This window comes from Prunus mume, linkage group LG2, assembly GCF_029339155.1.
Source record: "Prunus mume cultivar Tortuosa linkage group LG2, ASM2933915v1, whole genome shotgun sequence".
NCBI lineage: Eukaryota > Viridiplantae > Streptophyta > Magnoliopsida > Rosales > Rosaceae > Prunus > Prunus mume.
This window is the reverse complement of record NC_142699.1, coordinates 40581070-40596493: the sequence shown is the minus strand read 5'-3', so window position 1 is coordinate 40596493 and position 15424 is coordinate 40581070. Positions and strand designations below refer to the sequence as shown.

The following is a 15424-nucleotide window of genomic DNA, read 5'->3' as shown; positions in this document are numbered from 1 at the left end:
TTGGCAACATGTTGCATTTTTGCATACTTTTTTATACAGTGTGAAACTTAGCTGACCCATTAAACTAGCATGTGAAGAATTGCAAAGAAGAATATGATACAACATGTTATCTATAAAAAAATCATTTTAAAAATTCACATGTTACAACAAATTTATTGTTTAAACGTTATACATAAGAAACATCTATTCTAAAAAGTCCAAATTAAATAATCAAAAGTCACAAAGGACCCATTAGTGTAATTGTTTAGAGCAATTGCTTCCCCAAGAGAGATTCTGAGTTCAAGTCCTAACATCCATATAATGTGTGTTAGTCTAATATGTTATCCCCAAGAGAGTTTCTTAAGTTAATACGAACATGCATAGGTGTAAGTTGGCTCAAGAAACCTCGAGTTCATATTAGATTTGGATGGACATCTATTTTGGACACATTTTCACTTTTAAGTACTTTGTGGATGTCTATTTTGGATGGAGACTTATTTTGGACACATTTTGATTTTTAAGTACTTTGTCAATGTCTATTTTGGATGAAGACTTATTTTGAACACGTTTAGACTTTGAAGTACTTTGTGGATGGACACATTTTGATTTACTTTGAAGGATCTTATAATGTTGGATTAAGTAATGTTAATGTCTATTTTGGATTGTATTTTGGTGAAGGATGTTGGATTGACTATTTGGTAAATGTTATTATGTTGCTTAAGTATTACTTTTACCATATTCATTTGGTATTTTCGGTGCCCATTTCTACATTGCTAAAAAGTTTTTCAAGAAGATATATTGCCATCAAAAGCTTTCCATGCCCATTACTTATACATCACAAAATAACCTTATAGAACAAAATATTTCTCTATAAATTAACACTATTTCCTCCATATTTATGACCACTATTACAAACATAAAACACACAACCACCTTGGTCTCTATAGATTGACTTGATTTGGTTTGTTCTTTTATAAGTTGAGCTTGATACGAGCTCAAACCATATCGAGACAATTTACAATAATAAACTAACATCAAAGAGATTGATATTTAGTACTAAAAAAATACTTTTAAACGTAAGCTTCAAAAATAAAATTACAAACATGAGACTTTAGAAACAATACAATGTTGATATAAACTTCAAAAAGAAGAAAGCATAGACAAAATGTTTTTAGTTTTGTGTGTGTGTGTGTGTTCTATTGAGTAAGTGAAGACGATAGTGATTGGAAGGGAAAATGCTGTGAGGATGCCATTTCACAGATTAACCCTTCCTTGCCCTATACCTCTTGCCACCTAAAATTAAAAACACAAACAATATATATATTACGTATCATTTGGTGCTGGAGGCACTTCATTTTGGCATGCATTTCCATTTTGGCCTGTCAATACAACCACTACGGGCCAGTACCAGACCTGAAAACTGCGATACATGAGGTCTGGACATGAGTTTATTGGCATCTCCTTCCGCTTCCATTCCCTCCTACTTTGGACCAGATTGTAACAAGAGACATGTCAAGAACCGGAACGCGGATGGACCTTCGGAAGTCCCAAAAGTGAAAATGCTTTAGTTACGGCCGAGTAAGATGAAAAAGATAGCATTTTGAACTTTAAAAACACAATCTGGCTTATTGTCCATGCCGAAAACCAACCCACCTTCTGGTTGAGGCAGTTGGAAAGCCAGTCATATATGTGCATCCAAATCCAGAGGATGAGAAGCAACATTTCACCAATTAAGAGGAGATCTTCTTTAGCACTGAACAAGCCGTAACTTTGGTTTGGAAAATGTGGAATATTTGTTCCTACCACCTTTCCACAAGCTTTGATTTCTTGACTGAACATCTATAATTACAGATAAAGAAATTGTACGAAGTTACCAGAACAACAGAACCCAATCTCTAAAATCAACTTCTGCCAGGGGTGTTATGGTTAACTTTCTTCCTTTTCTTTCCCCCTAACGATGGGGTCACTGGAGCTGCAGGTCTTTTCTTCTCAAACGCTTTGGTTCTGCTGTCTAAATCTTCATCGTCGTCATCATCGCTAGCAGCCGATGCGGCGGCAGACTCCTCGGCAATTTTGGCAGCAGCTCTTCTTCCAGCATCCAATTTGTAGTGTAATTTCCTTTCCAGGGGATCATCTGAAGGTACAAATTTGGATGGCCGGGGAACTTTAGCACCTAGTCCAAGCCTGAGAAAACCAATAAAGATAATTACACCCCCTTCACCCCAAAATAAAAAAATAAAAATAAATAAAAAAACTTGCCTAGCAGGTCGACTCTGTATTTCAAAATGCTCATCTTCTGCTGGTTCAGTCATGTCATTAACCCATTTTTTAGCCTGCATATTCGTAAATTTTCAATTTTGAAGCACAAACAAGGCAGTAACATTGCATTGGAGGATTAAATTATCATACCAATTCCAAAGCTTTATTCAATTTAATTATTTGGGGACGATCCTTTTTCTGCGACGTCTTGTTGGTGTGAGAACCCATTGCCGACATAGTAGCAAATCTGTATTAATCCACTGTCACAAAACTAGAAGCCAGAGAAAATTAACAGCAAGAGGAAATTTAGACGAGAAGCAAAAGATTGTGGAGGGAAGGAGGGAGGGAGGGAGGGAGAGAAGAGAAGAAAACCGAATTTGCTGCGGCTGTGAAGGAGATGGTGCGCGCGGCTGAATAAGATTTCTAGGTTTAGAAAAGATATTTTTTACAATTTTGACCCCAATATGTTATGTAATTTCAATATGTCCACAAACGTTTCAACAATTACGTTTGGACTCTAGTTTTTCTTTAGACAATTATTAATTGGTCCTTGCAGTGTCTTGACCTTGGGTTGACCGAGTTGAAATCTTTTGTACCCAATTTCTCTGTCTCCTCTCTATCCCCTATGTATTTGAGTGACACATGTCCCAATTTATTATTAAAGAAACACCATATTTTGTAGTTCCGTTTTTACCCCTGCCATTGGTAAGGAAGGGACGATGGGGGAGGGGAAGAACGATGGAGGGGGAACATTCAGCCAGATCTGTTTTTTAATTAATACAACAACATAAATTAAAAAATATAGTGTTTCTTTAATAATAAATTGGGACACGTGTCATTCAAATACATAAGGGACAGAGAGGAGAAAGAGAAATTTGGTATAGAATGGAAGATCTCAATTCGTCCCGACCATATCCAAGGCTTAAAGGTCGTTAGTCACAAAGACCAATACCTTTTTAGAGATTGCATTCACAGTTTCATGAATTAAAAAAAGGCAGTATTTTTTTAGGAATTCATATGTTTTCTTAATTTTTTTAGTCAACAGCGAGAGCCTTATTCAGTTACTTGACATTTCATGAAAAGAAAAGAAAAACTTTTAGCACATATTACACCATCATTCTATAACTATATTTGGCAACATGTTACATTTTGCAGATTTGTTTCGTAGAGTAAAAATTAGCTCACCCATTAAACTAACATGTGAAGAATTGCAAAGACAAACATGACACGACATGTTCATCTGTAATTTGAAATAAAAATCATTTTAAAAATTTATATGTTACAAGAAGTTTATTGTCTAAACATTATACATAAGAAACATCTATTCTAAATTGTCCAAATAAAATAATCAAAAGTATAAAAAAATAAAATAATAAGCATAATATATTTACTTCTTAACAAGTCACCGATGAGTTTTTAAAATAGGTACTACAGTGGCGGCCTCCCCCTTCCCCCCTGCTTGACACCTAGGTTTGAAACCCCAAGGAATTTCTTTCCTCTCAATGTAATCAAAAAAAAAAAAGTTAATACAAACACACAAGGGTGTAAGCTGGCTCGAGAAAGCTCGAGTTCATATTGAATTTGAATCGAATTTGGGTTATCTAAGCTCTGCTCATAAAAGGAACAAGACAAATCGAGCTTGGTTCGTTTAAGAAACAAATATTTTTTTTTATTGATAAGCTTGTGAACAAATCAATGATAAGAATTTTGTATTGAAATGAACAATAATTTCCAAGAAACTACATCCAAAAAAAAAAAAAAAAACCTCAAAGCATTTGTGTTTGCTTTCTTCTTTTTGAAGTTTTATATCTGCTTTGTAATTTTTTTTTTAATTAAAGAAAGTACTTTGTAATTTTTATATTAAAGAAAGTACTTTGTATTATTCTTAATATATTATATGTTTGTATTTTTATTTTTTGAATCTTATGTTTAAAAGTATTTTTTAAATATCAATCTCTTTGATGTTAGTTTATTATTGTAAATTAGCTCAATACAATTTGAGCTCATATCAAGCTCAACTAGTAAAAAAAAAATTCAAATCACTCTTCAAATTTTAAACAATTCAAGGTAGAACACTATGATATTCGACTCGACTCGTCTTGTCACACGCCTGTATGAATATGACATATTTCTAATGGGTATCTGACGAGTCGGCTCGATCCAAGGCAACGTTTAAGGTGGATTTGGAGCACCGATGCGTAATTTTTCAAAGCTGCCACAGCAGTAGTGAGTAATATTATATATATATATATAATATTTAAAAAATAAAAATAAATAAAAATAAATAGAAAAAATATGGTGGTGCTCTCCACACCCTAACATATCTATCCATCTCAACCCTAATCAATCCCTAATTTCATTTGAGATTTGTTTTTCTGAAACAGAAAAGCTGCTCTTTTATCACTCTCGACCAATAATCCACCCATCTCAACTGCCAACTCCTCTATTTCTCGATGACGGTGATTGAGTCTTCCTCCCATGTATAGATTGCTCATCTCTCTTCTCTCTTTATAGTGATGAATGCTTGATGCAAATTGCACGCGCCATCTTCCATCTCATCTTAGCCCAAGTATGATGTGTTATTGATGTCTATTCAAATCTTGGACCTCATCTCATCACCCTCTAGCAAATATTATTTTCCTTGATTTTGTTTTTGTTTTTTTTTTTTATTCTCTTGTATTTCTTATTGAGCCTAATATTTTCTAGATTTTATATTCTGCTGTAGTTTTTGAGTTGAATTAACTCTCAAGATCCACTTGGTATGGAATTTTAGATTGAAATTCCAATTTTTGGTGGGTCAGTTTCAATATCTATAAATTGAATTATTTTTTGGAAATTGAGATGAAAGATCTAGGTGATTTGAAGTATTTTCACAAAATTTTAATTCAATCCCTACCTAAATCTTAGAATACTCAATTTTAAATTAAAACTATAATTAAAGATATAGAAAAATTAGAGATTTAGATAATACTTTTTGTTGTAGAAAGTAGAGGAAAATATATTGCCACATGTTGAAATTCATCTACCGTCAGATTGCTATAAAATAGAACAGAAGGTTAATCATTTTATTAGTCTCTGAACTTTGATAAGAAACGAATTGCATTTGAGCTCCCATACCTCAATTTCCAAAATGGTTCACGTGGTCTTTTAACTTTAGTTTCATTTGGACAAATGGTCATGCCGTTAATTTTGTTAACATTTTTTGTTAAATGCAGGGGCAAAATAGTATTTTTATATTAAAACCAAAAAAATGAATAGAAAATCATATCTTTAAAATAACAATAAAATCAAATCAAATAAAAAACCAACAATAATAATAATAAATAAAGGTTGGGGGGAGTAGAAATTGGGCTAGAGGAGGAGAGAAAGAGTTTAATTTTTATTTTTTATTCATATTTTAATCAATTTTGATACAAAAATACCATTTTGCCCTTGCATTTAATAGAAAAGTTAACAAAATTGACGGCAAAATAATCTGTCCTAACGAAACTAAAGTTAAAGGATCACAAGAATCATTTTGGAAATTGAGGATTCAAATGCAAATTGGGCCTAAATTCATGAACTAATAAAACGATTAACTCTAAAAGAGATAAAGCTGATGTGATGTAGCCAAAAGAGGAGAGAAAAGATATGGGACCACTCTTTTGGATGGGCAACACGTGTATTGAGTTACCTTTTAATTTTTTTAATTTGGGGCTGCCCTTATAACATATATGTAGGTTTTAAAAATTTGAAAAAACTTTGGGATGGGCGGGCACCCATCTTGTCTTGTGCATAGATCCGCCACTATGAGTTTGTTCCTAATGCATGTCTTGATCAGTTCATTTTTGGTACAGTTTTTGTTCTCTCCTGCTGTCTGCATAATGTATTATAACAATCAATTTTTTTGAGTTAAATGTTGTTGAAGATTGCACATCAGCTAATTATTAGTTTTCACATTCACGTTGGGTTACTATGTGTTCAGGAGAATCTACATGAGAGACCAACCATGGCTTCAACTGTTCACATGTTAAATAGCCACTCTCTCGAGTTTGCTAATGATTATACAAATACAAAGAAAGCCAAATCAGAAATATATATATATATATATGAAAAAAAAAACATATTATAAAAAAGAAAAAGAGAGAAAAAAAAACATAAGAAAGAAAAAATAGAAGAGAACAACAACATGAGCAAAAATTTGAATTGCTCCTTGTAGGGTCTTTTGTTCAGTGCAAATGACGAATGGGCTTACCGCTGTAAGAAGACAACGAACAAAAATTCCCAAAAAGCCTGAGTTCGAAACCAAGCTCCCAAAAGGGTTTTTATAAAATCCGATGAGACTTTAGAAAAACACTCTTAGGTTCATCTCACTAACACCAAATAAGCATGATAAATCGATTAACGGCTTAGCCTGAGGAGCCTGTGGCATGAGAGCTAAGCTTTCACAAGTTTAACAATTTGAGAGAGAGAGACATAAATTTCTTATGGAGAACAAGAGCCTGAAGTGAACAGAGCAAGATTAGAACGATTCCTATCCTAAGAGGGAGAAGAAAACGAACGAAAAAGGAGATTGGGTGTCTTGAGTGAATTCTTAGATGCTTTGACAAAGCTTGGTTAGGCCTCTGAATGGGTTGGTTTTCTTGGTAGCAAAAGTCCCCTTTTATAGGCATGAAAAACCCTAATTTCGTCTAATCATTTCCCTCCCTTTCTCATTGCTTCCTTCCACTTAACCTTTTGGGTGAAATTCTTCCGTTCGAGATGCATGGGTAAGGGACCCTTTGTGGTTCCAATGGTTTGACGCATCTAGACCTCCCCATGAGGGTGAGGCGCCACCTGCTTTCTCTCTTTGGTTTTCGAAACGAAGCTCGAATGGAAAAGGGGACGGGTAGAGCCTTTTGTTCGATGGGTATTTGTCCTTCACTCATGAATCTCAGCTGGTTCTTGTCATGGCTCCTTGTCTAACTTGTTTGGAGTCCTAACAGGGATGGAGCACGACGCCAACTTTAGAAGGCTTTAAGCTGGGCTTGTGTGTATAGTGTCGGGTTATCAGTGTGTTATCTCCAAAGATCTAATGGGCTTCAAGCTTACCAAGTGACTTTAGTTTTTTAGGCATTCTATTTATATGGGCTGGGCTACTAGATGATTTCCTAAGGCTTTGGACCATTTCCTCTTCTCTCTCATGCTAACCCATGTGTTTGAGTTCTAAGAACGGACTTGAGTTTTAATGCCTCCAAGTGGCTTAAAACCTGCATTCTCGAACCCTCAATGGGCCTTGTGATTGCTTGTTCCTCCATGCCACAACCTACCTTAAGCTGCTTAATTTTTGTGGCTTGGGTCCACTTGTGTCATAGCTTGGTGCTAGAATAATGGCTCTTTTCACATGATGCCTATGCTTGCGCTTAAGTTTTATTATTCTGGGTCAAGTAACACTTAATGAGCATGTGAGCGTGATTTTTGTAAAGTTGGTGTATTTTATTTGGCCCTTCTGTATGGCTTACTTGGCGTGACGAGTGGTGGTAGCATGTATTAGCGGTCCCACAATGCCCTTTTGTTCCTATTAAGCCCATTTTATCTTCTTTTACTGCGTTGGGCTAAGAATTAATTTGGGCTAACCAAGCTTGGATTTTGGGCCTCAACACTCCTCTCCGCTCTTTATTAATAGGGTTTATATATAATATGCTATACTGATTTCGTATTGGGTAAGGCCTTGTGCACGTTTCTTTTGGGCTAGGACTTTTTAGAAAAAGAGCATGTGCATGCAACACAGCGCAACAAAACAAACACAGCAGCTCATCAAATAGAAAGGAGTTTCACTCGAGCAAAAACACAAACTGTTGGTGGGCAAACCAGAGGCAAAGTGCGCCACCACCACGTTGTTTTCCGACAAGGAGAGGTGCAACCGCACTTCCTTACGCCTTTGTGGATCACCACACTGCCGACACCAGCATTCTTTGCCCACAGCAGCATGGACTAAAGTACAATTCAGGGTTGAAACAATCTAGTGAATCTAGATGTGCTGAAATATCAGAAAATGAGGCTTCAATTACTGAGCTTTACGCTCGCTAGCTAATATGTTATGATTACTTACAACTGAGTTATTAATTGTCAATAATGTGTCATTATAGAATGTACATTATCGGTACATTGTGAATAATATCCATACATAATTCGTCCACTGATACATTGGGAATAATACCCTTACAAAATCCGTCCACCAATACATTGTGGATAATATCTATAAATAAAAATTCATATATTATAAAATTTATGTATGAACTTGGATCCTATCCCTGCATAATGGGTCAAGGTTTTATGCATCTCCTTTTATAGTTATTTGTCGCTGTATTAAAAGTCATGATTTCGGTGATCCCCCTCCATGTTTGAAGACTCGTCCACGCATGGGGAAAGAAGAGAGCAACACGTGTCCTTTCAATCCTATTCCAGCTCCACCTAGCTGGCACAAGTGGTCAACACCATGGGCGGAACCAAGGCAATGGCTGCCCTTGGCAACTGTAGCCTAGGGAAGGTTTGGGAAAAAAATAAATTAAATATATTTATAGCATAATATTTTAACTAAAAATAAATAAATATATATATAATTTCAACACCAATAAGCATAGTAAGAGGTCTTCCACATTTGTATTTGGTATCAAAGTTTGTCCCAACATCAATTTAAAAAAATTTCTATTAATTTGTCTCCAAAAAAGCATTTTACTACAGAAAATGGGTACAAAAAAAATTATCATTAGATTTTAAGCTAATAACTTTAACTAAATTAATCCATTAAAAATTTCTGCCCGCTTGGTCAACACTAGCATGACACGTGTCCCTTACCTGGCCCAAGGATAGTCGCAGGATCAGATTACCAGTCAAGGATCACGCACAAAATTTAGCCACATCATTTCTTGATTTCCAATATTTCCCGATCTCCAAAAACTCACCAAGCTCTGATCATAAACACATGTAGTTTTCTTTAATCACATCCAAATAACCATTTGATCTCAAGAAAAAAAAAAATCCCATTGCTTTGAGTTTGAGTAATGCAGTGGATTAAAAATTCTGGATACATTTTTATCTGAAAACTCAAAAATTTAACAACTCATTTTGGTTAGCTATTATTTGTAGCTTGCTGTGTTTTTGCTTGGTCTTGTGGAAGTGTATGAGATCCTTGATACGCGTGTTTGATTGAACTCAGCTCAAGTTAAATATTTTAGGGAGTTTCACTACAACACCTAAAATGGGGCTGAAATTATAAAAAAAACCCAACACCCAAAACACTTTATAAACACACCCAAAACCCATCATTACACACACTCAAAACCCATTTATAAACACACCCAAAAAATATACAATTGTTGATTTTGGGTGTGTTTCTATGTTTAAATAGTGTTTGAGTTTTTTTATAAATACATGTCTAGAATTTGGTTTATTTATAAATTTGTAAATATTTTATGTACATAAAGTAAAACCAATTGTGGTTTGTTTGAGAGGCCAAATTAAACCAATTTGTTTTGGTATCAATTTATCAAATGCCAAACTAATCCGGACTGGAAACAAGTTTTCAACAAAACACAAATCCAATCAAGCCACACACAAACCAATAAATTTCGGATTAATTTGGGTTGGGCTAATGGGTTTAGGCCCATATTAAAATATTAAAATAATTTTTGCATCACATTTTCACCGATGGACTGACGTGCCGTGTCTGACGAATATACCTCATGAAGAAAACATGGGGTCTGGCTAATGTCAGAAGAAATCATCTTTGGTTGAGCAAGAAAAATGGGTTCCTCAAGATCAATGCTTTTCTTCATCACTCTTGCTATTATTATCTTACACGCTGTTGATCCCACCATAGCCCAAGATGATGTCATGTGCACAGAAAAAGGTGAGTACTGCTGGAAATGCTCTGATACTGGCACCTACACAGCAGGTGACGAGTACCAAGAGAACCTCAACAGCGTCCTCTCTTCCTTTTCCTCCAACACCCAAAACAATTCCGGGTTTTACAGTTCATCCAGGGGACAAGACTCCAACAAGGTCAATGCAATTGCATTATGCAGAGGAGATCTCTTACAGGACTCTTGTCAGGCTTGTCTCAACGACTCTACTCATAGTCTCTTGCAAAATTGTTCAACTCAAAAGGAAGCAATCATATGGGCAGAGCGTTGTATGGTGAGATACTCATACAACTTGATATTTGGTATTGAACAAACGGACCCTTTTCAGCTTTTGCCTAGCCCAAACTATCCTAAAAATCCTGAACAGTTTGAGCTGGTGCTTACCCCCTTGTTGGGTATTTTAAGTGACAGAGCTGCGTCAGGGAATTCTCTTGAAAAATTTGCAGCAGGGCATGCAACTGTCCCTGGAGGTGAACCAATATACGCACTTGCTCAGTGCACTCCAGACATAGACAAGCAAAATTGCAGCAGTTGCCTTAAACAGTCCGTCACAGAAATTCCAATCTGTTGCGGTGGAAAGAATGGAGGAAGAGTCCTTAAACCCAGCTGTAATTTAAGGTATGAGAATAATAGTTTCTTTGCGTCTAAGGACGATTCGTCAGTAGATATTCCAGCTCCAGCACCTAAAGAAGGTATGTATGCTTATTATGGTTACCCTGCAAATCTTCAATTGTGTGGTGTGGTTTTGGCTTTTGATAAGATATCCCATCTGATTTTCAGCAAAAAAGAAGAGTAATACAAAACAAACTGTCATCATCATCGTTGTGGTTTTGGTTGTTTTTGTCACTATTTTCAGCAGCATATGCTTTTTCTTCAGAGTAAGGAAACGAAGGGTAAAACTTGAACAAGGTAAGTTCAACTCTGTTTATTTATCTTATCAGAGGTTTTGGAACTCTGTTTGCTAATTCATTTTCCCCTTTCAGATGAGAATTCGGAAGACGTGAGTCTGGTGGAATCGTTGCAATATGATTTTGAAACTATAAGATCTGCAACAGATGACTTCTCTGATGCAAATAAGCTTGGACAGGGTGGATTTGGAGCGGTTTACAAGGTAACGAAACACTATCACAAGGAAAAAGATTCATCATGAAGGAATTGTTTTGCGTAATTAACTTTTCTAATTTTCTTATAAACCTTCAGGGTAGGCTAGCGAATGGAACATATATAGCTGTGAAAAGGCTCTCTAAGAATTCTGAACAAGGTGATCGTGAATTCAAAACTGAAGTCACGTTAGTTGCTCAACTTCAGCATCGGAACTTAGTGAGGCTGCTAGGTTTTTGCTTGAAAGCAGGGGAAAGAATCCTCATTTATGAATATGTGCCTAACACCAGCCTTAATCACTTCATTTTTGGTATGTTTGCTCTACTTTTTGTCATAATTCATAATCATTTCTGCCTCGATTTTGTATTATAGGAAAGCATATTAACAAAATCATGTTTCATTTTGATGGAATTGTATTTAGATCCAATCGATCAAGCACATTTGGATTGGGAAACACGTTACAAAATCATAGGAGGCATTGCTCGAGGGCTTCTTTACCTTCACGAAGATTCTCGACTTCGAATTATTCACCGTGATCTTAAACCTAGCAACATTCTGTTGGATGAAGATATGAATCCTAAAATTGCAGATTTTGGCATGGCAAGATTGTTTATGATGGATCAAACTCAAGGAGATACTAACACAATTGTGGGAACCTAGTAAGTATCTGCAAATTTCAAAGCTAAATTACATTGTTGTGCTTGTTCACACCATAACTAAAATTTTAATTTGATGAATACAATAATGCAGTGGATATATGGCTCCAGAGTATGTAATTTATGGACGTTTTTCAGTCAAGTCGGACGTCTTTAGTTTTGGCGTGTTAGTTCTTGAAATCTTAAGTGGTAAAAGGATTAGCAGTTTTCAAAACGGAGAGAATGAGGAGGATCTTTTAAGCTATGTGAGTATGAATATAAGGTTTTACATTACCAAACTCTTTTGCTACCTAAAAAACATAACAAGAGAAAGCAGCATCATTTCTTCTTTAATTAATGTGTTTATGAACTTGATAGGCCTGGAGGAATTGGAGGGATGATACAGTGGCAAATATCATGGACCCAAAGCTGACGACAGGTTTAGGAATTGAAATGATGAGATGCATCCACATTGCATTGCTATGCGTCCAAGAAAATGTGGCAAGCAGACCATCCATGGCTTCAGTTGTCTCTATGCTTAACAGCCATTCTGTCACACTCTCACTACCCTCACGACCGGCATATTATTTGCAACAAAAGAGTGGATCAGACATAACAGGGTCCGATGAATCCAAAAACTCTATGCATGCGTCAGGAAATAAGAATTCAGATTTTACTGAACCATATGCTCGCTAGTGTGGTGGGGCTGAGTACGCATCAGGAACAATTTATTTTCTTTTCCTTGATATGTGTGTTTGATTGATATATTTGAACAACTGCAGCTCAAGTTAAATATTTTCTGTACATAAAGTAAAACCAAATTGTCGTTTATTTGAGAGGCCAAATTAAACTTGACGGGTGAGAAGCTTGGTTCTAGTTGGTTACTATGTTAGCACTAAAGTTTAGTTGGTGTCTTCTTGCTTCAAGTTGGTATGTTCATCGTTAATAAAATGGCTTCCCGTTGCTTCACTGTTATGCCTGTTTATCTTCTTACAGTTCTCTGTTGATCAAAAGCTCTGTGCATGTGTCAGGAATTAAGGACTCAAACTTTACTGAACCATATGCTTGCTTGCGGGGCTGAGTATATATCAGCCATATTACAACGTTATGGCTTGCTGTGTTTTTTGCTTGGTCTTGTGGAAGTGTATGAGATCTTGATATCTTTTAATAACTGCAGTTGAAGTTAAAAGTTTTCTCTACATATAAAACCAGTTGTCATGTCATTTCTTTGAGAGGCCAAATTAAAATTAGGAAAGAACTTGTAGAATTATAGTTTGGGAACATGGTGGAGTCAATTCGTTTTGGTATCAAATGCCAAACTAAACTGATCAATCCGAGCTGGAAACAAATTTTCAACAAAACCAAATCAAACCAAATCCAACCAACCAAATAACCAAGCCAACACAAGCCAATAAATTTTGGATTAATTTGGTATAGACCCGCCGTAGAGCATAGGGGAATGTACAAGGTAAAGTGTGGCTGACTCACATGCCCCTTAAAAGTCATGCAAGGTGCAATAAATTCTAGCTATTCTATTGAAGCTATAAGTGGAGACGAGTTGTTACTTGTGAATTGAGCAAGAAAAATGGGTTGCTCAAGATCTTGGCCCAAGATGATGATGCCTCATGTACAGAAAGAGGTGAGTACTGCTGGAGATGCTATGATGCTGCCACCTACACACCAGGTGACATGTACCATGAGAACCTCAATAGCCTCCTCTCCTCCTCCTCCTTCACCCAAAACAATTATGGCTTTTACAATTCGTCAATGGGAAAACACCCCAACAGTGTCAATGCAATTGCATTATGCAGAGGAGACCTCTCACAGGACCTTTGTCAATCTTGTCTCAACATGTCTATTGGTAGGGTCCTGCAAACTTGTTCAACTCAAAGGAAGCAATCTTTTGGGCAGAGCGTTGTATGGTGAGATACTCATACAACTTGATATATGGTATTGAGAAACAGTACCCTGTTAAGTATGTGCCTGGAGCAGAGTTTCTCAATAATCCTCAACCGTTTCAGCCGGTGCTTGACTACTTGTTGCATAATGTAAGTGACAGAGCTGCATCAGTGAATTTCTCTTTAAAAAAAATTAGCAGGGCATGCAACTGTCCAGGAGCTGGAATAATATCAATATATGCACTTGTTCAGTGCACTCCAGACATAGACGAGCAAAATTGCAACAATTGCCATAAAGAGTCCGTCTCAGAAATTCAAACCTGTTGCGGTGGAAAGCAAAGAGGAAGAGTTCTTAAACTGAAAATACCCAAAGGATGTCTAAAAATGCCATATGCCAATTTAAGATTATAATCAAATAAATAAAAATAAACTTCGGTAACAGGATTGATATGACTTATCAATCCTAAAACGTGTAGAGCATAAAATAAAAGAACACGCAGAGAATTATTTTACGTGGTAAAACCCCACCTATGGGGAAAATCCACGGGACTCCTCAGTCCAACACAAATACACTATAGAACGATGATTACAAGAAGTACTCACACACTTGTTCTAAACACATTCTAGGTAATGTTTGACTTCTTCGTAACTCAACTTCATCACGGGTTGATCTTGACACTTATGTTGAACGTAATACTGCCATGATTGCTTCAAGCTCAGAGGAAAACCACCACGGTCTTGATGCCCTCAACCGTATGAGTCACCGACATGCATATAAATGCAATATGAATGATGAAAGAATTTGATAAATCACCAAGTAAAACAAGGAACACTTGATGACTTATCTAAGAAAATAAGCACAGCAGCTTTCTCATAACAGATTCAATATTTTCAAAGGAAAAACCAATACGTTGAAAGCTCTACATGTTGAAAAGGAAAACCCCACCTTTTATTCAAGACAGGTTTTCTCTCTCAGTAGAGAAACCCACGTGACACACTTCCTATATGCACCAATGATTCTCCAAACCAATTCAACTAAGACTTCTAAACATGATGCTAAAAGGTCTCTTCCTTGAGACGCCAAAACAGCAGCCAAACAAATATCCAAATATCAATATAAATTCTAATTCGATTTACATGCTATGTGATGACGCCAACTAATGCAAGATGTGAGGAAACCTAATAACTTTCCACTACAGCCAATCTTTTAAAACAATATCTACCTAAACAAATTAATTAAACCAATCAAGTAGGAAATAATATCAAGAGATAAAATCTAATCCTATTAAAAATAGGATTAATATAAAAATACTTGAGTGAAAATAATTCCAACTAAGAATCCTATAATGAATGCATGATTATGTTATGATTTACCTGTTGTCAAGTTTCTCATATGGTCAGGTCATGCCTCGGAAGTATTGGGTGGAGAGAGTTGTGCCAAAACGTCCAGTAACAATTCCTCACAAACTAATTTTCAATATATGCTAAAGTCTAGGAAATGACAATACAATTTTCATACTAACAATCTTCCCCTTTGACATTTCCTAGACAAAACACCTATTACAACTCACAAGAAATTGCATGGGATTTAACAATTAAAACCCTACTCTAAACTCGAAGCTCTAAATCCCTGCACATTATAAAACAACAAAACCAGTGAAGCATGTGG

The 15424-nt window shown here is 36.0% G+C and overlaps 2 protein-coding genes across 3 annotated transcripts; one reads left to right on the top strand and one right to left on the bottom strand.

Annotated features, from left to right (window-relative positions):
• Window positions 1–1008: 1008 nt before the first annotated feature.
• Window positions 1009–2619, bottom strand: LOC103322568 (uncharacterized). Of its 2 annotated transcripts, XR_016123840.1 has the most exons (4): window positions 2389–2619; window positions 2239–2312; window positions 1633–2163; window positions 1009–1515 (listed from the first exon to the last, which is right to left on the bottom strand). XR_016123840.1 is itself a non-coding variant. In XM_008224496.3 (3 exons), the coding sequence occupies exons 1-3, from the start codon at window positions 2473–2475 to the stop codon at window positions 1881–1883; spliced, it is 444 nt and encodes a 147-aa protein (XP_008222718.2). In that variant the 5' UTR covers window positions 2476–2619; the 3' UTR covers window positions 1009–1880. The 2 variants fall into 2 exon arrangements, 1 of the variants encoding a protein (XP_008222718.2); XM_008224496.3 differs by having other exon boundaries at window positions 1009–2163.
• A 7338-nt stretch (window positions 2620–9957) lies between these two features.
• LOC103322567 (cysteine-rich receptor-like protein kinase 26) lies at window positions 9958–12826 on the top strand. Its single transcript, XM_089045211.1, has 7 exons — window positions 9958–10813; window positions 10902–11030; window positions 11105–11232; window positions 11322–11532; window positions 11644–11881; window positions 11973–12123; window positions 12236–12826. Exons 1-7 carry the CDS (start codon window positions 10003–10005, stop codon window positions 12551–12553), a joined length of 1986 nt encoding a protein of 661 aa, XP_088901337.1. The 5' UTR covers window positions 9958–10002; the 3' UTR covers window positions 12554–12826.
• Window positions 12827–15424: the final 2598 nt, after the last annotated feature.